Raw genomic sequence first — 21,780 nt, 5'->3', positions numbered from 1 at the left:
TTAATGTATGATTAATAATACAATATCGTTCCAACTTGCATGCATGAGGATGTTATCAGAAGCTAAGTCGAAGCAAGTCCTCATTGTATAGAGCAAACATCCAAAAGCCTCACGCCACCACTTGTAATAGTTCAAATGTCGCCGCTAGCTCGACAATGCCGAATTTTGGGCTCTTAGACGGGACTTATAATTGGATCACGGCTTGTTATGATCACTCTCGGTCGCTATAACTCACCTGTGTCTTAAGAACTAAACCTTGTGGCGTATGTAACCGTCAGCTCACCACAGATAGAACGATACATTGTTCAGCCGTCTTGCCCGTTGTGCAACTCTGGTTGATAGCCGATTAATACCGTATTCTATTCCATTCAGGAGACCCGACAGCCTGGAACTAGGCCACGAGGATTGTTCCAGCCCGCGAACCTAAGGCACTAATGCTGCAGGCCGTCTATATACCGCCTACTTCACTGCTATTTCAAGCCTCACGCGTACGGGCGTCTCCTAAATTTGCCTGATTTACAACATAAACAGACATGGCCGGATATGCCGTCGCATATGATCCTCCAATCACACATTCCTATTCGGCGGGGAAACGAACGACACATGATTTTTTTTTGGCCTCAAATCATAAGGTGGGTACATAGCTAGCGGCTGCTTTTGCTGTTAAGATGTAATAAAAGTACTGGTTTTGTGTAACAACCTTTTTTTTGTCGGGGGGTTCTATTCATTTACGAGACGTTGAAATTAAAACAGGCAAAGGTGGATATTAGGTTGGGAGTGGGATAGCCAATTGTTGACGTCGAAATATGACTGGCTAGTTGGTTTTGTTGATAGATGTTGGATGATAATACAGGCTATTGGCAGGATGTGGAGCTTCAGCCTTGTGGAAGCAACCGTCCGATATCAGGAAACGCGATATCAACGGCATTCCTAAACCATCTGTTTGCCTCCCTTCTTTGCTATTCGCCGTCTATACCATCTATTGACGGTATTTTAGACCCACTTTCATACATCTCAGGCCGTCCTCCCTTTCTCTCTCTTTCTGTAAAGAGGCAGAGCCTCTACCAGGTCATCATTACTCTCATCGCTTCTTTTCGCCATCCCACCCACCTCGGCTTCTCAATCCCTTTTACTCTTCCCCTCCTTCTGCCTTCACAGGGCTCGTACTCCTTTGTCTCCGACCTCCCTGAGTCCCCCTCCCTCTTCCCCTCCCACCACCACCACCATTAGCGTTCGCCCCCTGCGGCCTTACAAACGCCCAATCAGCACTGACCGTCTGATCTAACAGCTTACTCCCATCAATGGAATCAATGGCACTCTGCGCTTCCTCTTTAGTCGAATACTCTACCAATGCATAACCCTTGACATAACCCGTTCTCCGGTCCAGATTTAAATGCAAGTTCTGGACTTCGCCGTGTTCCGCAAAGAGATCGTTTAGGTCTTCTTCGCCGGCCTCTTCATGAACATTAGTAACCAGAACGATCCATCCTTCTATAGAACGGGAGGGTACTGGAGCTCCCTGTGGTTTTGGAGCGTCGGGTGCCGACGACATTTCGACGTCGTTGTCCGCCATTTTTGTGGGAGATTGTGATTGGACACGGTAGATGGGAATAAAGGTTGTTAATGTAAAGCGTGCGTATATGCGTGTGAACGGCGGGAGTTCCGTTATTTACTGTCTGCTGTTTGGCTAAACCTCCCCTCGTTCGCTGCCTTGACTTTGAGATGACAAGACGACGGGGTATTTTGTTTTTTGTGTGTGACTTTATGTAGGATGTAGATGTGGATCGATTCGATTCGAGATGTTCGATGAATCCTGCAGCTGGCTAGCTAGCTAATGGCTAATAGCTAATGGTTTTAGACCAATACTGTCCACTTTTTGTTCTCGTTTCGCCCAATTCCGATGGGATTTCTTTCGTGACGAGCTGTTTTTTTTCTTCGTGACGTTCGTGAGAAAAATGATCCTTGCAGCTCGGTTTTTTGAGTCAAGGGATGCTGATTGGAGACGTATCGGACTTTATCCCGGTCGTAGGAAATAGGCTAGGCAAACGTTCGGGTCGGGTGATGATTCGCTCGATGCCAGATCGATGGGAGAGGATGTCGGAAAGGAGGGGTGGCCGGTGGTTGATGGAGGCCGGCGCGAGATTAAACGTGGAGGTTGAAAAAGCCTAAGATGGAACAAGTCTCTAGGACAGTCTCGCAACAGGGGAAAGGAAGGCACAACACAAAAATTAGCTGGGAAAACGTGACCCAACAAACTCCAGGCGCTCGGGCTGTTAGCATTAATTGAATTGTATGGAAGTTCCGGTCGACTGGGTCCTGGAATAGCCTGAGATCTGGTCCGGCTCGCATGAGAAGTATCTATTCACTTGTAAATGCATCATTCAATCATAGAAGTCACTCGATTTCACTGTTTGGTAAATATACATTTGAAGTACTGGGTACCTTTCCAAAAGTATGTATACCTGCAGCTCTAGAATAACCGTCGACGCAGGTTCTTTGCCCCAGCCACAGGGCGGCCTCGTTTTTTTTATAATTATACTTACAAGCCCAGACGCTATAATATTGGCACTGAGCAATAGATACATATACATTCCAAAGGTACACCTGACACCTTCATAGTACATAAAAGAAAAGAAAAAAAGAGGGGAGCATACAATGTAGTATATTAGTATATATTAGTACCGTTGGCAGCTGTGTGGCGTGCATTGGAAAAGCAATATCAAGGGCAAGCCTGATCTAAAGGGTCCCACCTTTGAACTTATGGCTAGTATATTACCTCGGAATACTTGACTTGAAGTAGATGAGGTAGCCGTCCAGCGCTACTATATGTAGGTTTGTCAATGCATTGGTGTCGTAGCTTATTTTAACATCAGTTCGTTTTTTTATATATCCCCCCCTTCTTTGAGAGGGACTAGGCCGGCCTGTGAGCTTACTAGCACTAATAACTTTAAAAAAAGACACAGTCTGGGATATTCTGATAATAGTACTAGTACTGAGACCGATCCATTGGGATCAAATTCATGCAAAAGGTATGAAGCATTGATTTGGGGTTTAACATTTCAGCTATGCAAATGCGTTCTATATGCGTGACCAAGACAAGAGTAGACTCAGAAGCGTAAAGATGGCCGCGCGGAGGAATAAGAAAAAAAACGATAGACTCCCCTAGCTAGCTATTACAGTTGATGTAGACATGCATGTTGAAACTATTGGACATAGTCGAACAGAAAAAGCTGGATAGGATTCATCGAGAAAAGGGAACGGGAAAGGATAAGAAGAATAAGGGTATACTAAAAGCAGGAAAAACTAAAACAAAACTTAAAAGAAGGCTGAGATACTCAACCTTTTAACTCCATCACTGCATCTTATGCCGCATGTTCTCCTGGTGGTAAACCTCCTTCTCGCCTTCATTGGGGGGGTCCCATAAACATCCGCATCACATAGGAAATTAGGAGATAATAAGAAAATCCATCCATAGAAGGGAAAGTAGGAAAAAAGCCTTAAGTTACAAAGAATTGAACGGCCGCGGAAAATAAATGCTGTGTACAAGTTGGAAAATCCGCCAAAATTTCGCGGACACCCCTTCCGCAGTAAAAGTCCCAGTAGATGGATGTTGCTGATGAAGATGAAGATGGAGAATGAGAATAAGATAAAGAAAATGTAAAAAAAAAAAAAAATGTAAAATAAAGAAGAAACCAAAAGTCCTATTCCTAGCCCAGTATTCCACTGCCCATTTTGCCCATTGTTACTCAGACATGAATGTAATGATAAGAAAGAAAAAAAAAGTACGTCGAAAAGAAACCCAAAAAACGTACCCTTACAAGAAGCGCGCAAAAAAGACAGACGTGGAAGCGATAAACAGATAACCTGACCTTATTGAAGTTGAAGGAAACGAGGTAGAGTACCAAGATGCCATGCGCCCAATTAGAACCGAAACATAAAAGAATAACCAGGAAGATTGGATCGATAAGAATTTTTTGCTGTAAAACAAAGCGAAGGTGAGAGGTGATGAAACGCTAATGGGGACCACTGGTTCCGACACAGTACGAAAGCAAATTTGGAAGTAGCTTAAATAGCCACGAGAGAGATATGTCGTATTGTTCAGGATGTTTCTGTAGGTTGATGTACGCAATGAATGTCGTTCTGATATAGGTGATATGCTCCTTCTAAATAGGTGTTTCGAAGGAGTTGGTGTGTGCGCGCGTATGTGTGTGTATTTGTGTGTTTCGTGAGGATATGTCGTTTCGTAACCGTGATGATAACTTTTTTTCTTGTTTTTCACAAACAGTCATAAAATCCGTATTATTTTCCTTTTCGTTCATAAAAATTCCCCGTATACCAAGTTATTGTGGATGTATACGTGTTGTTCTGTGTCGAGATGTTTCAATATCTATCTCCCGCCCAGCTTCTCTTTCCAATGAGCCTCACAAGCCTATCACGAGGTTATCAAATTAGCCGTCGAACTAACCCCATTTTGACGTGATAGTGATATGTGATAGCGATATCGCCACATCGCCCCGCAGTTTCTAGTTTCTACATACCTTGGCAGGTTTACCTAATTTCTGTCCAATAAACTTCCACTTGTTCGCGTCGTATTCTTTGATCGCCGCTAATAATTGAGCGCTCTATAGGGACATATTAGCCGATGCCTTCGATATCGTAGACGAATCTAGAAATTTCGAGGTCAGATGATCTTACCTCTTCCTCCTTAAATTCTGCCCAGTGCATGTCCTATAAAGTGATGGTTCGTCAGCACCGTCGCGCGTGAGGGTGGTTATTCTTAAAAAAAAAAATCCCATATTTCCATACCTTATACCAGTGTTTTTTCACGCTTCCTTCTGTTCTTGACGGGAAAGATTTCGCGATTTCGCTCCACGTAGAGCCCTGGTCTCTCATCTGCTTCAGCAATTGCTCCTCTTGCTGTGTCCACGCGGTATTTGTCCTCGAACGTTTCGGAGGCGAGCCTGAAGGCCCAGGATCGGCCGAACCCCCAGCTGCAGATGCCCCAGATTTCGACCCACCGGTAGACCTCTGCCTCTTCTTCGGATTCGGTTGCGTAGGTGTTTTGGGAGCTGGTGCCTGTGGTGCCTGGGGCGCCGGCGGTGCAGCATTCTGTGCCTGTGGTGTCGTCTGGGTTGGCGGATGTTGTTGCAGGGTATGAGCAGGTTGGTGCGAGGTATGAGGCATGGGTTGTAACGGTTGATGCTGGTGATGCTGCGGCGGGCCGATGCTTAATGGATTATGTTCGGATACGTGCCTGAGACCTGACCCATATGGCATTTGCGACGGGTCTATTGTGCCATGATGTAGATCTGAGTCGGCAGCCGAATAACCATCCCCACCGCCATAGTGTTTCTGATCTGCGAAATCTGTAGAAAAGAAGGAAGTCGATTCTTCCGGTGGAGGGGCTTTGATGGGCCGTGGTTGTTTTGGCATAGTCTCCGCCGTCTGATATGGCCACGCCTGTCTATTCCAGTCAGAACTCATATTGACGGTTGTTTTTTCTCTCTTCTTCTCTCTTCTATACGATGATTCCACCCCTTTTGTTACGGTGGTTCTTTTTCTCCAGCGGCTAAAGAAAGGAAGCTGTTGTTTTAGAAATTTCGAAGCCGATAATGGAGGCCGGAAATATCCAAGAAAATGACGAAACTGTCAGGGAAAAACTAACGAAAAGAAATTATAACGGGAAAAATAAAAAGGAAAAGGAAGAAGAAATGAGGGAAGGAGGGGTAGAAAAAAAAAAAAAAGAAGAAGATACAGCGAATCGAATGAAAACGAAAAAAGAAACAGGCGATGTCCTAGACCGCACTGTTTGAAGCTGAACCCTCGAGTCGTGAAGCCAGTCGAGGCCGGTGAAGTCAATATGATGGAATGACAGCGATCCAGCGACACCCCATGTTCCGCAGGCAAAGTCGCTGCGGGCAGATGGATCAAAAGCCACAGCGGGGAAAATAGGTAGCTGGAACAGATGACTCGGAGGCTGAACCCTTCTCCGCGATACCGTTGGCTTTGTAAGGAAGATGATGGTTTCGAAGCCCAGGCAGTCCGCAGCTGACGGGAACGATGTTGGTCGGACAGGTCAGGTTGTTGTCGCCCAACGCTTCTGTCAGAAAGAATTCGATCGGCTCGGATACTTTTCCGCCTTGCAAAAGCTGTGGATTCCCTTCTTCTTCTTTTTTTTTATTGCCTTCGATGAAGCAAGATGTGAAATTCTTGTAAAGAGAATTTTATTCTTTGAGGGTTTTTTTTTTGGTGATCTCACTTCTTTCTTTTTTTTTTTCCTAGAAAAAAAAAAGAGCTAAAGGTTTTCCTCCCGGTCTTGGACTTGATCTTGAACTTGATCTTGATGCAACGGGGCAGAAGGAAACAGACGCGCCACTAGTTGATACCTGCGGCAGGCGGGAAAAACCGTTCGTGGTGGTGGTGGTGGTGGGTGATAGTGAGTCGTGTGGGTGGATTCACTGGACTGACTGACCGAGCTTCAGCGGCGAGTAAACACACCAAAAGGTGGATGAACAGGAACAGCTCGAGAGGGAGGAGAAAGAGGAGGGGGAACGGTGGGGACAGGGGAGGGGAGGAGCCTTGAGGGGTTCGGCCGTGATATCCAACAGAATCAATGGCAAAGTACCGCTAGTCTGGGCTGCAGAGCAAAAAGATACAATCCACTCACTCGCACACGCCGGGGCCTGTGTGTGGACGGGTGGTCCGGATGACAGAAAGAGGGCTGAGAGAAACGAGAAACGAGAACGTTCGAACTCGAAAATCGAGGATTGAAAAGAATGCAGCCTCGCACAAAGACCAAAGGGCAGAGGAATAAGAGTAAATAATCGGAATAGGTGAATATCGAATCGAGTTCGAATTGCTCGAGTTTCGCGCCTCGAGGATCGATATCGATGTCCAACTATAGGAAACCAAAATGGAAAACAAAAATAAAAACAAACAAAGAGGCTTGAACTGATATCAAGACTCGAGTATGTGTGTGTGTGTGTGTGTGTGTGTGTGCAGGCGTGTGGGTGTGCAAGTAAGTATTATAAGGTCAGGTATGTAAGTGTATACGTAAACGAGACGCACAAAGGCGCGGGAAAAGTGACAAATGATATGGTATGGTATGGTATGTATAACGAAGTATGTATGAAAAGATTCGGTTCGGATACGGATACGGCACTAACTAGCAGAAAAGTGGCGGTTCGATGGGAGATCTGACGATATGGCTTGTGTCCCCGATATGGAACGGAGATATAAAGCTGGTTTTCTGCGACTGCGAATTGAATCCGCAAATTAACGAGGATGATGACAGTCCGAGTAAAGTGGGAATTGCTTGTGTCAAGCAGCAGCTGTCCCCGCCAGGTACCAAGCTCTGATTCGGCCTGCTCGCCGGTACAGTTTTATTAAACAAGTTTTGAATCAAATCGGTGAATAGAGAGAGGGGTGATAGTCGAAAGAGAAAGTGAGAAAGTGAGAGTGTGAGAGATTGTAATGTCTGTGTATCCGTATGTCTGTATACTATACTGCGCATGTATGTATGTATGTATGTATGTACTTATGTATGTACGTACTTAGTATGTATACGATACGATACGATCGATATCCCAATAATGACGAAGGGACGACCAGACAATCCAAGACCCAAATACAATACAATACAACCGCGAACCTATAGGAACGCACCACCGTTTTGAAACGATATTGGAAGGGGAAAGAAATTGCCAAAAATCGGTTGGCTGGATTGGATAAGATAGCGAGAAGAAAGGGAAGGGAGAAGTTTTCAAGTAACTGGGCTGCGCTGCGACCGCTGGAAAGGAACCCAGGCGTTAAGTACCTCTTCCTCTTCCTGTCCTCGATGCTGGGCTGGGACTTGACTGGGACTGGGACCGTCTTTAGTACTAGCTTGGGAATAGCGTCGGCCACAGCCTCTCTTGCCGAATAAGCTGGGCAGCTGTGCTGCACCACCAAACAGAAACCTTGGAGTCTTAATGCTCGTAATGTTTGAACGGCTGATTAAGTGGCTGCTGCGACTGATTAATCGATAACCAACAGTCCTTTTCTCTCTCTCTTTCCCCGAGTAATATGTATTATCGCTTGGATAATTTTTTTTTCCCTTCCTTATTTTTTCATGTCAAAGAAGAGTAAAACAAATAAGCATAAAAAAATAAATAAAAAAAACCTTTTGCAATTCCTTGTTTCCTTGCAAACAAGAGCAAGCCACAAACGGGAAGTCCTCGCTCGATGGCAAAACAGGTCTGGGTCGCAGGGTTAGGTGAGGTTGCGACAGGAGTGGATTCAAAGCAGGGAAGAAATAAGAAAAGACGAACAATCAGAAAACAAGCAAAAAATCAAAAACCTTCAAAGTGGCGGAACGTGCGGCTTATACTGCCGAGGAGCAGCTTCAACGACTCTGTTTGGATGTTTTTCTTCCAGATTCTGAAGATGGAGAATTGAAATGATAATACATAAAAATCAAGAAAAGGCTTCTGATGACGATAACTTCTGCAAAACAGCTAGTTAAAATGGTGGTTTATCGATAAAACGTTAAACCCCCCCCAAGCCATGGGAATGAATGTGGTTGCAGGGAAGGCTGTTTAGCTAACTTTTCTTTCGAACAATAGCTTGAAGATAAGCTCCAACTGCAAATCAGATGATAACCATGGCCATTCGCAAACGAAACAATCTAGGAAGAATCAGGTATAACAATAGAAAAAAAATAAAACAGACTTACACTAACTTTGAAAATCCTCGTGATATTTGTTATAGACGGGTGGCGGGTGTTGCGTCTTTGCAGCTGCAGCCAGAGCTAGAGGAACTTTAGTTTGCTGGGTGGAGTCTACTCTTCCGACCCGGGCAGCTATCAGCAGGCTTTCTGGATAAAGGAATTTTATCGATCTTTGCAATAGGCAGTATGCTGGATGACCTGCTTTTAATTTCGGTTCCGAGCAAACTAGCACGATAAGGTTTAGATCAAGCGAGAAGGAGGCTGGTCCGGTAATGATATGGCCTGCTTCCTTGGGGTAGACGAGGGGAAGGGGAAGGGGGGTGAGGAGGGGCGTATGTCTACGTCGACACGGTTGGATCGAGGGTAGAGGAACTTTGGAAGACTTGTTTGTGGGTGGCTGACGAGATGGGCAGTTGTTGCAGAACCCCGTTTCGAATTAATTCTGGAACTTCGAGAGGTCCGGTCTGGCAAATAGCAGCCTTTGCTAGCCGAGTATTAGGGAAATTAATACTTTGACAGCTTTTGCGCCGTGAAGATGGTATCGTAGAGGATCGTCGTCGATAACCGTTTAAGATTCCTATCTCGAAAGACAGCGGGGCTAAGAAGCGAAAAGGCAAGTGGAGCAACAGTAACTAAGAGCGGGCAATCGTCACCACTAGATTAATACTTATGTAGCAGCAGACCGAAAGTATAGTATAAAGCATGTAAGTAAATATGTAGAGTAAACGTTCCAGCTGGCCAGGGTCTGGGTACTTTTTTTTTTTTTTGTGGAGCCGGAGGAGTTCAAGTCGATCTGGTCTCCAGATTTCTGATGAAGGCACGTGAAAAGGATATCCGCGGTGACGTCTTTAATGTGTCGACATGTCCCGACGTCTGCGTACCTTAGCCATAGAACTGGTTCCAACTTGAAACCGAATTAAAAGAATATATGTATGTAGTGAAAGGAAAGATGTACCTGTTCCTCAATATCTAAACATACTCACCTCCGCATAGCACAAGCTTTAAGACTTCCCGCCCAATGCTTCTCTCGACGTTGCATTTTGGGGCGATGATACAAGAAAAAAGCGGGGCTGAGGTTTGTCATTATGCCTGCAAAGAGCTTGATCCCGGCCAGATTTTCGTTCTTCGATCTCGACCATGGTGGCGTCTTTTCCCAGGGAGCATGCTGGTTGTCAGCCAACCACACCTTTTCTGAGTTCCCATCCATTCCTTTCACGGATGGTGGGGCCATCAAAAGAACGACCCATGTGCGGACATACATACCAGCTTCCATCCACGTTGAGCTCGTGATTGGCTGCACCGTACCCCCCTGGTTACATTCCTCAAAATTCGTCTCCAGCGTCCTTTGACCTTGTAAGTCTTATGGTTTCCTTTTGTTTTGCGTGCTCTCTGTCAGAGATTACAAAGATTCCGTCTATTGATGCTAATATTAACCTTTCGCGAACTCAATCCAAGTACCCAAAGTTAGGATACTCCTCCGCCAAGCTCGAGTCTCGGCTTGAATTTCTATTTGCAAGTTTTCTGTCGTCAAATGTTACCGTTCAAATTAACACACGTTATTTGTGTTGACCATGTTTGTATGCACGTACATACTTAGCTAAGTACGGGCCTGCTGGAAGCATCATGTGCACGTTGGGCCGCCGAAGCTAATGCAGTGGCTGGGGCCTTTCCCCATTGATGCTGTTTTCTCATCCTTTCCCTGATAACGTTAACGTTCCGGTGCGGCTGGTTACACAGTCGTGTCATCAAGTTTTTCTTATGCAATATCAAGCCTTGCTATAACCTTACCCAGAAGAGTCACTACAGCATGCAATGCAATTAATTTTCAATGGACGGGATATCATCTGGAAAAAGACTCCATTAGAATTAGAATAGGGTATTGCTCTAGGCACCTTTGGTCGAATGACAATCCATTGCTAGATATTTGCCTCCTCGCTAGTCCCAACCCCAGAATATCTGTCCGTCCGGGTCCCTTACTGACTGCTCTTCGACCCAACCTGCCCCTTTGCATCCCTCGATGCGGTGCCTGGATGAACCTTCTTCAACGGCCGATACACAGGGTCCCACATTTGTTCCTCTACCCACGCTTCTAACTCCTCCTGGCTTGCTGGAATGTCACTAGCTGTCGCGACTCTGTCCTCAACAGCTTTCTTGATAACTGCACAGGCCACTTTCATACTCATCTTCCTAACGTCCTTCACGTCCGACAGGAGGCCCTGATTCGGGTCCTTCAATGCCGGCGCCTCGGCCGCGAGAGCGTGGACAGCCGCAATAAGCATGGCGTCAGAAAGTGTATTCGCGCGAGAAAGAACACAGCCAAGTCCAATTCCAGGGTAGATCATTGCGTTATTGCACTCAGCTATGCACATCAACACTCATAAGCCAATTGAAATCGTGGTTTCAACAAAGGAAATTTATCGACCGAATGCGATGACCGGGGTGAACTCACCTACGACATACTTATTTCCCTCGAACTCGACGGGTTTAAACGGCGATCCAGTAGCAATTAAAGCCTTCCCGGAGCTCCAGTTGTAAATATCCTCCGGCTGACCTTCCACGAGTTTTGTAGGATTCGAAAGAGGGAAGATGATAGGTCGTTCCACGTGTTTCGACATTTCCCTGACTACATCTTCCGTGAACGCGCCCTTGTGGGTGGATGTGCCTATTAATATGTGTGGTTTTACCTTTTGGATAACCTGGATGAGAGATTTATGTTCGATATCGGAGAATTCTTCGTTGGGACGTGCATACGGCTTTTGGCCATTCGTTAGGCTGTCCGAGAGGGATAATGTTAAGATTCCAGGCTTGTCAACCAGCCTATAATATTGTCAGTAGGGGCACCCACGGTATACCGCTAGCTGGCTTTTGTAGATTGTAATCTTCCTACCAAATTTGTTTCTTCGCCACCTCTTTATCCACTCCACCTATCTCTGCCATGGCGTCGCGGACTTGGTCCGCGATTCCCGTTCCAGCACTACCCGCACCGTAAACCAACATCCTGATATCATTCAGCTCCACTTTTGACACCCATATTGCAGACATGATTGCGGCAAGAGTTACAGCACCGGTACCTTGTATATCGTCGTTGAAACACGGAAGCTGCGGGCGGTATATTTCGAGTAGTCGACGTGCATTCGTAAGCCCGAAATCTTCGAAATGGAGGAAAGCTTTTGGGTAGTGCTTTTTAACAGCTTTGATGAACGCCTCAACAAAGGCATCTGTGTTCAATATTAGTTTTTTTTTGTCGACCTCTCCGACCTAAACTATGGGAATGAATTATTAGGTGTAGCGTACCGTATTTCTCCCCGCGTACACGATTCTGTCGAAGCCCGAGGTATAGGTCATCATTGAGAAGTTCTTCGTTCTACAATGTCTCCTACATTAGTATTTCAATTTTCAACTTTGGGAACAGCCGGCTACAGATTAATGGCTCTTACATCTGTTCCACAATCCAAAACCACGCCCAAAGTCCTATTTGGATGGATCTATTTCGAGAAAGCTGTCAGGTTAATTACCCAAACGTGCAACCCACAATCCTTACAAAACAACCGTTAGGTACATACCCCAGCGCAGAGTGTCATCAGGGCTAACTTAGCAGTCGAAATCCCAATCGCTCCAACCCCTTGATCACCGATACCAAGTATCTACTCAGAAGTTTCATGTATGGTTAGCCCGACCGCTGCACCTAAAACTCGAGAATGATGACTTCTTTTAAATGAAACCCTACCTCCTCTCCATCCGTCACGACAATGTAGTCTATATCATCTGGATGAGCCCATTGCCCAACAACCTCGTCAACCGTATCAATATTCTCAACATCTAAGAAACAGCCCTCGGGTCGCCGAAACAGGTGTGAATACTGTTCAATCGCATCACCTTCGGTGGGGGTATAGATAATGCTAAACATCTCTTTGAGGTGGTCCAAGATAAGCTATTGAAGAGGTTATAAGACTTGATCAGCTCTGTCATTGAAGGATTCAACTGATCCTAAGATCTATCACAAAGCCGCCCCCCCGATATCCTCCAATATTTACAGCTTGTGCCCACGGAGTCCACTTACACGATAGAAAAGAACTTCATTTTGATCCCTCAAGCTCTGTAAGAACTGATTCTTCGCAATGGGATGCTCGTACGATAGATATTGCTCATACGCTCGCTTCGTCTGTTGGCCTATATATTTGGTTAGGTTTTGTATAGCCAAGCTATTGGAGATTCAACCCATATTTAAAATACGGAACACTAGATTCATGGGTATATATAATCACCTAGAGTATGAATGGCAGTAGGTAAGAGCCCATTGAGTTGAAAAGCATCCCTTTCCTCCGCGGTAAAGGCGCTGCCTTTGTTGAATCGTGGACTGTTTAAAAGTGCCTTGCCTGCGAGGGCACATTCGAGCTCATCCTGCACCTTAATAGGGGATTTGGAGCGGGCTGCGCTGTAGGGAGTTGAAGGTTTGTTAGATCTCATAAAGGGCGGGATAATTTGGATTTGATAGACAAGTACTACCTACCTCGAATGAGTCTCGGAGCCATCTCCTACCATTTTGATATTGATAGCCGAAAACCCGGTTAAAACCCTCTTATTTTGAGCTCAACCCCCCAAGTGGCCAAAATCTAGAAAATGAACTTCGTTCAAAAAATGTGGTAATTTTGACTTCGAAATGTGTTGTATTGTTGTTATCAGTGATCGATGGTTGTACAAAGTTTCGAGGATCAGGAACAGCTGCAGATAGAAAAGGACTTTTAAATAAAAACCAACCGAGGTTCCAGCCGAGGATCTTGGTGGCACTAAATAGGTATCTGATTTAAGCGTCCAAGTTCCAATATAAACCCAGATATCAAGCTTTTTTCCCCCAGTCTTCACAGTCGGGATTTCTAGGGAAACCTATTCCAAGATATCGATTACGGTTTCCCGATGCTGCAGGATAATATGCAAAGGTGGAGCGACTACAAACCCATGACGTCAGAAGTAGGATTCCCTGAGCAAATTACAACCAAAGGATTGAAAACGAGTTTGTTTTATGGACCATATGTACAAGTTTATTTCGCTCCTTGATTGATACTAATTGAAGTGATTCATGGAAGCATACCTGTGGACTTGAAGGTTGTTGTAATTCTGTGGCCCGCAACACAGCTCTGGCAATTAGACAGCTTCTGGTCGTATGGTCATATGATATCATCGATTCGATATCGCGATTAGATATCTAGATATATATATTTTTGGCAAGCTAGAATGAAATAGCGGCATTGATATGTCGATAGCAACTTAAATTCTGACAAATAGCATTCGATATTCAGAGCTTGAGCGGATATAATCCTTCATTGATATACATAAACACTCAAGGCTGGGCTGGGTTTATCAGTAATATACCTTGAATAGTCGGCTTCAGTATCATGCATCACGATAGTTGCGGTTGGCTCCTGACTCGTATCGTATATTCATTCTAAGGACTTCACAAAAGATGAAAATAGTTGTCTCATTATTTTTATTCATGCACTTAATACTTAAGGAATGCGGAGCTTAATCTCTTGATTGCATTCTGTCCGGGATAAGTCTAAAGGCCGAAAGCTGCTAAACTCTTGAAATAATCTTTCAAATATTAAATATGATTGATATTAAAGCTCCTACCACCATTAATTAGAAACATTCGAAATAATATTGGTTGATTAAAGTATTCGAGCTGTCGACCAGGAAGTAAAAATAAAAACAGATACATAAAAAATAACGATGCGGTTATATTAGTAAAATACTGACTAATCTCGTAACCTCCTCAACATGACTAAATAGTAAAGGTCTGTATGGGCGCATGTCCGTCCTCTAGCTCTAGAGCACAAGTCAATTTTTCCCGGGATGTCTGCCTAAATACGTACATAAACCAGGTATGTGCTGCATGTTGAGATGCGAGGCGTTATCCAATGGGTAATTCGTTCAAGGAACACATATGATGTTTCCTGAATGAGTCGCTAGGGCAGCTGATAGGCTAGGGTTAACGGTTTGGAGCACGAAATTTCGGCAGGCGTGCATGACCAAAGAATTTTCAATAAGGGAGGTCGACTCTGACAGCAGTCCAAAAAAACAGGAACTCGCATCCAAGAGCCAACGCCCCAGCCGGGAAACTGTGTTCCGAAAATCGGGGAACAGGCGGTGATTCTTGTGCTACACATCTGTGACCTAGCTAGCTAGTCTCTCGGAACTTCAAGGTTGATCTCCCCGACGCCCTCTCATGCATGATATCGGCTGAAGTTTCTGAGAGGTAATGTTTACGCCTTGTGTCGCGGATATACAACGTCGATGCGGGCTTGGGCAGTCCAGGTGACGACGATCTAGTAGGTCTTTGGGAAGGAATAGCCAACTTTCACCTACAGAGCTGATCATGAGTACAAAATGACGGAAGGAGAAGGTGAGTTTTTTGAAAGAAGCTTGGGACCTGAAAGGCCGGAAACGCATCCATTATTGGATCAAGGCCAAGCCACAATGCATGCGTATGTGTATGTATGTATCGAGGTTCTGCCGCGTGCTCGGAACCAAACAGCTCCAAAGTTAGCTTAAAGTTGCTGCGTGTGAACCAATTGATACGTCGGTGGAGAAGGATCTGTGTTTTAAGTGCAATATGAGACTCTTTCAGGTACCGGTACACGGTCCTATAAACAGCGGCAAGATCTTGGTAAATTCAAATGTATTAATGAATTACGGGAAGATATATTGAATTTCATGGATCAAGCTCTATGTGAAGCAGGCTAACGGTTGACAATTGGTCAGTTGAGCTTAGATACAGCAGATCTGATACATCGAGCTCCTTGTCTTTGTGGTCAAAGTGTCTACCAGATGCTCGAGCTCCATTGTTTTCTCGAACGTTGATCAACTTTAACCGGCTTGCTATAGAAACGTAGGATTCAATCTTTCTTTAAGAAGGTGAAAGGAACCGGAACATCATATAGCAGCTGAGAGCTATATATATATTTAGCTTGCTGCGGTTTTTCTTCACACAGCCAAGCCGTCTATCCCGTGCATCTCCTTCATTGTTGGTTTGAGATCCTTTGCAAAGCCTCGTCTCGCGCTGCCTTTTCTCTCGAAATGGTAGATTCCCAGTTTTCCCCGTCGAATGGAACGATCTTATACGATCTCAAGGTTGACTTGTCGAGACATCGCAAGTGGATCTGTGCATATATCGAGAATAAGTAAAACACCTCTCAAAAACGGCAGTCGGGGATAGCCAAGCGCTTTAGCATTTGAGATCTTAAACATCTCGTGAATTCTTTCCAGTGAAAATGAAAGAGCTTACGAAAGCACCCCTAATGCTTACGGAAGAAAGTTTGTTCGGTATTTACTTCTTTATATACCGGGAAAGAGGACTTGAGACTCACAGAGTATCCGTTGGGATTCGAACGTGGAACATGTAGTGGAGACGCACCACACCTATCGCAAAACCAATGCTTGGCGATTTTCTTGTTAAAGGTGTATTCTTTCAAATACTCTTTACCTTCAAACTTTATGAGTCTTGAAGCTGGGATATCTACACCAATCAAGCCTATTCTTGCCGTTTCATAGAGAAAACTTCCCGTTCAGCATGTACTCAGCTTGTGAAGGAATAGCCGACGTATAAACTTCAACGAGGGGAGTGTATATATGAAATTTTTATGGTACCTAATTTGTAGCAGATTGAACAATTGCATTCGTCAAAAATGAGATCCGGTGGAGCCTCGAAAGCTATTTGGACGAGGCCACAATGGCATTTGCCGTTGTGAATAACAATTTCCGCGTCCCCCCCGTACGATGCCGAATCAACTGACATTATCAGATCGAAAAGATTTTATTATCGGACCCGAGAAAGTTTGCCGGAAATGCAGAAGAGTGGATATGGTGTGCAATCTTGTAGTCAAGGCTGATTAATGAGCTCAGTCAAGCGAGCTGTGATTGAATCTGGCAAATAGCGAAATGACGATTAAGAGAGAGGACGGGTAGACGGCATGTGAGGTCATGCATGGCTTGATGCATTTGGTGCCAAAGATCCGCCGATGCCTGGAGGCTTGGCAGCCACAAACAAGCTTCAACAAACAGATGGAAAACAGTGTGCGATTCAGGTATAATACGTTGTAATATGCGGCACTCCCTGCAGACCTATAGCAGTGTTCATTGGTTTCTTGGGTTGGTCAATAAATTTTCGCCTCGACTTGCATGCTTAAAAATGCTTGGAGGGGAGTAAGCTTCAACCAACTCCAGGTGCAGCTAAGATTTCCCTAGCTAAGATTTTTTCCGAGACAGCACTCTGGAGCTTAGATATGAATTAAAGCTGATGGTGTCTCGCGACTAATGTTTTAGAAGGTTTGGTTAAGGAGGTGGGCCCTTTTTACCGACCCAGAAGGAAAAACGCCAAACAGAGGGCGCATCGGGTCCAGGGTGGAGATGAAACGCGCTTCAGGTTGCAGGAGGTCCTGCGGTGCCAAAACTTTCTAAGGTAAACAAAAATTCTTTTGAGAAGCCTGCATCTGCATATTAAAACAGCTCTCACGCCAGTTTCATGCCATAGTGTAAGTCTCGAAACTTTTCTGTTCAGTTTTCCGGTCATTCTAGGCAAGTAAACATTAATACCTAGCAGATGGCTCACTAATTGAGCAGGATTTTGCGGTTCAGCATCAGGTTGATGAAAATTGGAATGGGTGCTCACCCAGCAATTTGCCACGAGTCAGTTGATTATCGAGCCACAAGGTTCTCGCTTCCGATTCAAATAGCCGTTCAACAGGACCTCATTTCCTGGATTCGAACCAACGACAGTTTTGGCTGTTTCTAGCGATGGAAACAGACAGGAACAGTGGTAACCGATCTTGGCGCCCCATAGGGTTACGCAAGCTCATGCAGGTCTATAGATCGATGGAGGTGGGAATTAGCCGCTGGGGGATCGAATCTCTCGAGAATAGCCATTGCTTTGGAGGTTCAATGAAAATGTCCTCGTAAGCGGACCGTAAACAGAAACATGGTGCTTGTGAATCTGGAAACTTGAACCAGGTTACGTGATTAATCACTCTAGTTAGAGTACTTCGTAGAGGCACTTTTTTTTTTTGTTTGTTTGTTTTCCAATTGAGACTCGAGATTATGAGAGGCAGGAGCTGACCTCGACTTGATAAGCCGTAAGGAAAATCTGAGGCCATATGCATGCATCTAACCGACCGAGAGCGTGGACCCGCCGAGTCCAACAGCAAACAATCATACTAATTAATGCATCTTATGCAGTACTATTTTCGCCTCAATGGGGTTAATTCAATGGAAGTCAAGATGGAAGAAAACATTGTCTATGTCTGATACTTTGCCGCTTGTTAAGAAACAATCGATGCGGGCCTCTGGAACATTACTCCATGCAACATGAATATCATCTGAAGACAGCTTCACAGCCGCTGATTTCTTGAAAAGGAATGTCGAATTGTGATGATGACAGCTAGGTATTTTTCTCGAAATTCTCCGATACAAGCAATATATCTCTGAGCTTAGTGAAAAGTAAGCTGGTGGTCAGGCTAGATTTGCTATATCCGGCAGCCCAATTCGCCGCATTGTCGGCGGTGGGGCTACACTTGGCTCCTGACGACGTTTCTCGCTTCAGAAGCTCGATCTGGGGCCTTGGCTGCGCCGTGTGTGTTTGGGAGCGACACCCTTTTTTCTGAATCTTCCCGCGGTAAAACCGTTTCCATAAGACCTTTTTTGTCTTTTGCGGGCTTCTGGAAAACTTTCCAGGCCGCCGCCTCCCCGAGTCGTTATCTGCTTCAAGTATTGACACTTCCCTATAACTTGCTCACTGTTAAGATGTTAAAGGTGTTTAGGAGCCGTCATGATCAAGAGAGCATGGTCTGATGAAAGCACTATCCATTGTTTCCTTTGGCTCCATCAGCAAACGAAGGAGCATCTGTGGGTCGTGAATCGCGCAGCCTACTTACCAAATGGTTGCTTTTCATTTCCACGCACAGATCCACACCCGGCTATCGTTGTATGAGCCCTAATTTTTGAGAGAGGACGCTCTAGCCTTTGGGGATTTAAGACAGGTTCTATAATTGACAATACGCACGATGACCTCGTTAAAAGATGTATAATGTTGGGCATATCCCGGCATATGGCGAAGGGCCGCCTTTTCATGTATGTTTCGGTACCATTAGGCGGGCTGGCAGTATTTTTCTTAAAAGGCCACCGTCTGGCAATCTTCTTTCAGAAATATAATAGATCGGTTCAGAACCAGTCTGAGGATATTTTCTCATCAGATTTCAAAATAATTTCCCATCCAGGCCGTCAGTTGGAAAACTTTTTTTTATTGTTTTTCCCACTTCACATCAGAGACTTTTTCTCTCCTTTGGCCAAAAATACTCACCCAAACATCAGATACATAACAACAGGAAACAAACAAACCGTTTCTCCGCTCAGGATTGGCACTTACTTCCTTACTTACCTGCATCTGCAGTATCGTATCGTATCCTGTCTCCAGCTAGAAGCCGTTGTTCGGTCGTGGTATCAGACTAGAAGAAGGTGGCAGTATCAGTATCAGACACAGTCTAGTCGGAACTCGCCACACCCTAATTCATGCGCAACACAAGACTTCAAACTGCGCTACTCACACACAAAACAGCCTCCCATTGACGATTTTTGCAAAAGTCGACTCGATTGAGCGAAGGCTGGGCCAAGTAAGGCTTAGAAGAAGACGGCGCTGCTTATAGAATATTACTGCTTCTGCTGCTATTCCTTTTGTGATTCTTATCCCTCCTTGTCTTGTCTCCAAAACCCGCCCGCCTATTTTGGGAGTTTCTTCTTTGGACTGGAAAAAGAAACATCCCTTAAACATTCGCACCAGGGAACGCTCGAATCCGGGGTGTTTGTTGGAGGGTGCTCTGCTCCCAGGCAAGCCCAGTTACAAGTTCCAGGTTAACTTGCAGTGGACTTAGGTTAAGTTCACTCGATGCAGGTATTCCCGGTGGCCGTCAGTAAAATAGATTGTTACATGGGCAAGCCTTTAAGTATAGTTCGTCGGCCCGTCTCTCTCCCAAGGAAATCTTTCAATTCTCGTTTATTCTACCAAGATCCCGATTCCCAATCCCGACTATAATAGAAGGGACCTTGCTGGTTCTGTGACACTGGTCTGTCCGCCTTCTCATCTTCACTTCCTTTCTAGCCGGTCTAGTAGCGCAGGAGCCTTCGATAGGTTTTCAACCGCCTTTTTTATTTTATAAAAAAAAAAAACGACACCTTTTATATATATTGGAACTTCTTATTTGCCTTTTTTATAAATTTCTGGCAGGCCATTTTTTCGAAAAAAAAAGATCTATCTTTTCTATATATCTGATCGGCGTCTTCTCTTCTTCTTCCTTTTTCTCTCTTTCCCTTTTCCTTTTGAGAATTTGCTTTTCTTTCTTCCTCTCTCTCACTTCAGGACCTCACATATCCCTGGCGGACTCTCATTTATTATACTCCTCCTCTTCCCTCCCTAACATATATTCACAAGGCTAGACCTTACGATCTTGAATCAAAGGATCTTGCTCACAGCCCGCCGTTTTTCTTTCCATTCGGTTTAGGAAATTCTCAACGTGCTGCCTTGGATCTCAATATATATATATTTGAAATCTTGCCTTCGTCTGCGGAGTATAAGAGACGCCCGCATATCCGGCCTGGAACATACGTATCTTCCCTAGATCAACGGTACATACGTAAACTCTCTCTATCCGACTTAGCCTATTAGATCTTGCCTCATCGATCTATATAGCCTCTACCTTTTGTTCTTCTTTAGAACACATTCTATCCTTCCTCTATCATTTATTTCTTCCACATTTTTATCGAAATGGAATACGAACATCTTAACACAGCTTCGCCAAAGGTACTTTACATCTAACATACATCGAACCGTTTTATATGTTCTTACTAATATATTTCATAGGGCCAAGCAACTGGTGGCGGTAAAGCCTGGTCTGAGGAAGAAGAAGCATATCTTCTACAAAAGAGATCCGAGAAAGTTGCCTACAAAAAGATTGCTCTGCAACTGAACAAAACAGAGCTTGCCTGTCGTTTACATTTCCATCAACTACAACGTGGTAGCAACCGACGCCGACGAAACCTTTCCATGTCCTCTAGCGAGAGCACTGGTCCGATTTACGCTACTGCAGGATATCCAACTTCAAACTATGGGGATATCAATAGAAGATCCGCTAGCCCAGGTGGTACTCCACCCGTCCCTGAAATTCGGTACAGAGAAAGAAGCAGCTTTTCACCTGGACATGGAAGAAATCACAGCTGGACATCCTCCCCAAGTGGCTTCGGCGCCAGGCCTCTCGACAACCCTGCAGATGTCGACTATTCTCGACTTCAAAGACTCGTCGACCATCATAAGCGTAATATGTGGGCAGCAGTCGCCGCGGATTATGGCGAGGGAGCTACTCCCGAATTTCTCGAGACATTCTGGAGCAAGCAGCAAGCAGCCCGACATGAGTATGAACGCAAACCCACCGGCACTCCACCAACTCCCATGGTTTCTCCACGTACCGAGGCCGAACAAATCGCATGCGGTCGTGGTGTTTCCCCTAGTGTATTACAACATCATCCTCTAAACCAGCACCCACGCAAAGCGGCGAGAGAAGGCTGCAGGCCGTGGGAACTGGAAACCCCAATTCTGTCTATTCCTTCACCGGAGAAAAAGAGGTACGAGTTATTTGGACCAGAGTTGCACGGCAGCGGCAGCGGGTATGCCCATCCCGCTGCTGTTGCCGCTGGAGTAGCCATTGCTGAGATGTCAAGGTATTCTCCAGAGAGGAGCATGTCCAACAGGCCGTCTTCACACAGTTCTCACAGATCAATCTCCGTTGAAAGTATCATCGCACCACCAGAAGTTATCATGACAAGAGTCTAAATTCAGGCAACGGGATGGGGGTTTCTTTGTGACCCTGGAGGTTATGGGGTGATATTCAAAAGTGGGTCTCTTGGTGGGGGATGCCTAGTGTAATCGGTGGAGAAACTGCGAACTCCTTTGAAGTACATGGGTACGAACGAGTCTTTTTTGCTTTTTAATATCATCTTTTTCACCCGTCTTGACTTCTTCTTTGGTTAAAGCTGGG

The 21,780-nt window shown here is 45.0% G+C and overlaps 4 protein-coding genes across 4 annotated transcripts; 1 reads left to right on the top strand and 3 right to left on the bottom strand.

Moving 5' to 3' along the window:
• Positions 1-1,129: 1,129 nt before the first annotated feature.
• AOL_s00080g135 (uncharacterized protein) lies at positions 1,130-1,573 on the bottom strand (the record flags this gene model as incomplete). The annotated part of the gene is made up of 1 exon (XM_011124510.1): positions 1,130-1,573. One exon carries the CDS (start codon positions 1,571-1,573, stop codon positions 1,130-1,132), a length of 444 nt encoding a protein of 147 aa, XP_011122812.1.
• Positions 1,574-4,387: 2,814 nt separating this feature from the next.
• On the bottom strand, positions 4,388-5,484 carry AOL_s00080g134 (uncharacterized protein; the record flags this gene model as incomplete). Its single annotated transcript, XM_011124509.1, has 4 exons — positions 4,388-4,429; positions 4,539-4,622; positions 4,696-4,728; positions 4,807-5,484. 4 exons carry the CDS (start codon positions 5,482-5,484, stop codon positions 4,388-4,390), a joined length of 837 nt encoding a protein of 278 aa, XP_011122811.1.
• A 5,196-nt stretch (positions 5,485-10,680) lies between these two features.
• Positions 10,681-13,249, bottom strand: AOL_s00080g133 (uncharacterized protein; the record flags this gene model as incomplete). Its single annotated transcript, XM_011124508.1, has 10 exons — positions 10,681-11,066; positions 11,157-11,524; positions 11,595-11,925; positions 12,002-12,071; positions 12,145-12,192; positions 12,271-12,351; positions 12,435-12,638; positions 12,768-12,877; positions 12,973-13,142; positions 13,218-13,249. 10 exons carry the CDS (start codon positions 13,247-13,249, stop codon positions 10,681-10,683), a joined length of 1,800 nt encoding a protein of 599 aa, XP_011122810.1.
• Positions 13,250-20,513: 7,264 nt separating this feature from the next.
• AOL_s00080g132 (uncharacterized protein) lies at positions 20,514-21,575 on the top strand (the record flags this gene model as incomplete). The annotated part of the gene is made up of 2 exons (XM_011124507.1): positions 20,514-20,549; positions 20,610-21,575. 2 exons carry the CDS (start codon positions 20,514-20,516, stop codon positions 21,573-21,575), a joined length of 1,002 nt encoding a protein of 333 aa, XP_011122809.1.
• Between the last annotated feature and the right edge of the window lie 205 nt (positions 21,576-21,780).

The sequence above is a fragment of the Orbilia oligospora genome (genome assembly GCF_000225545.1).
Source record: "Orbilia oligospora ATCC 24927 unplaced genomic scaffold scaffold00080, whole genome shotgun sequence".
NCBI lineage: Eukaryota > Fungi > Ascomycota > Orbiliomycetes > Orbiliales > Orbiliaceae > Orbilia > Orbilia oligospora.
Note: the sequence above shows the minus strand (reverse complement) of the source record. Positions and strands in the feature narration are given on the sequence as shown.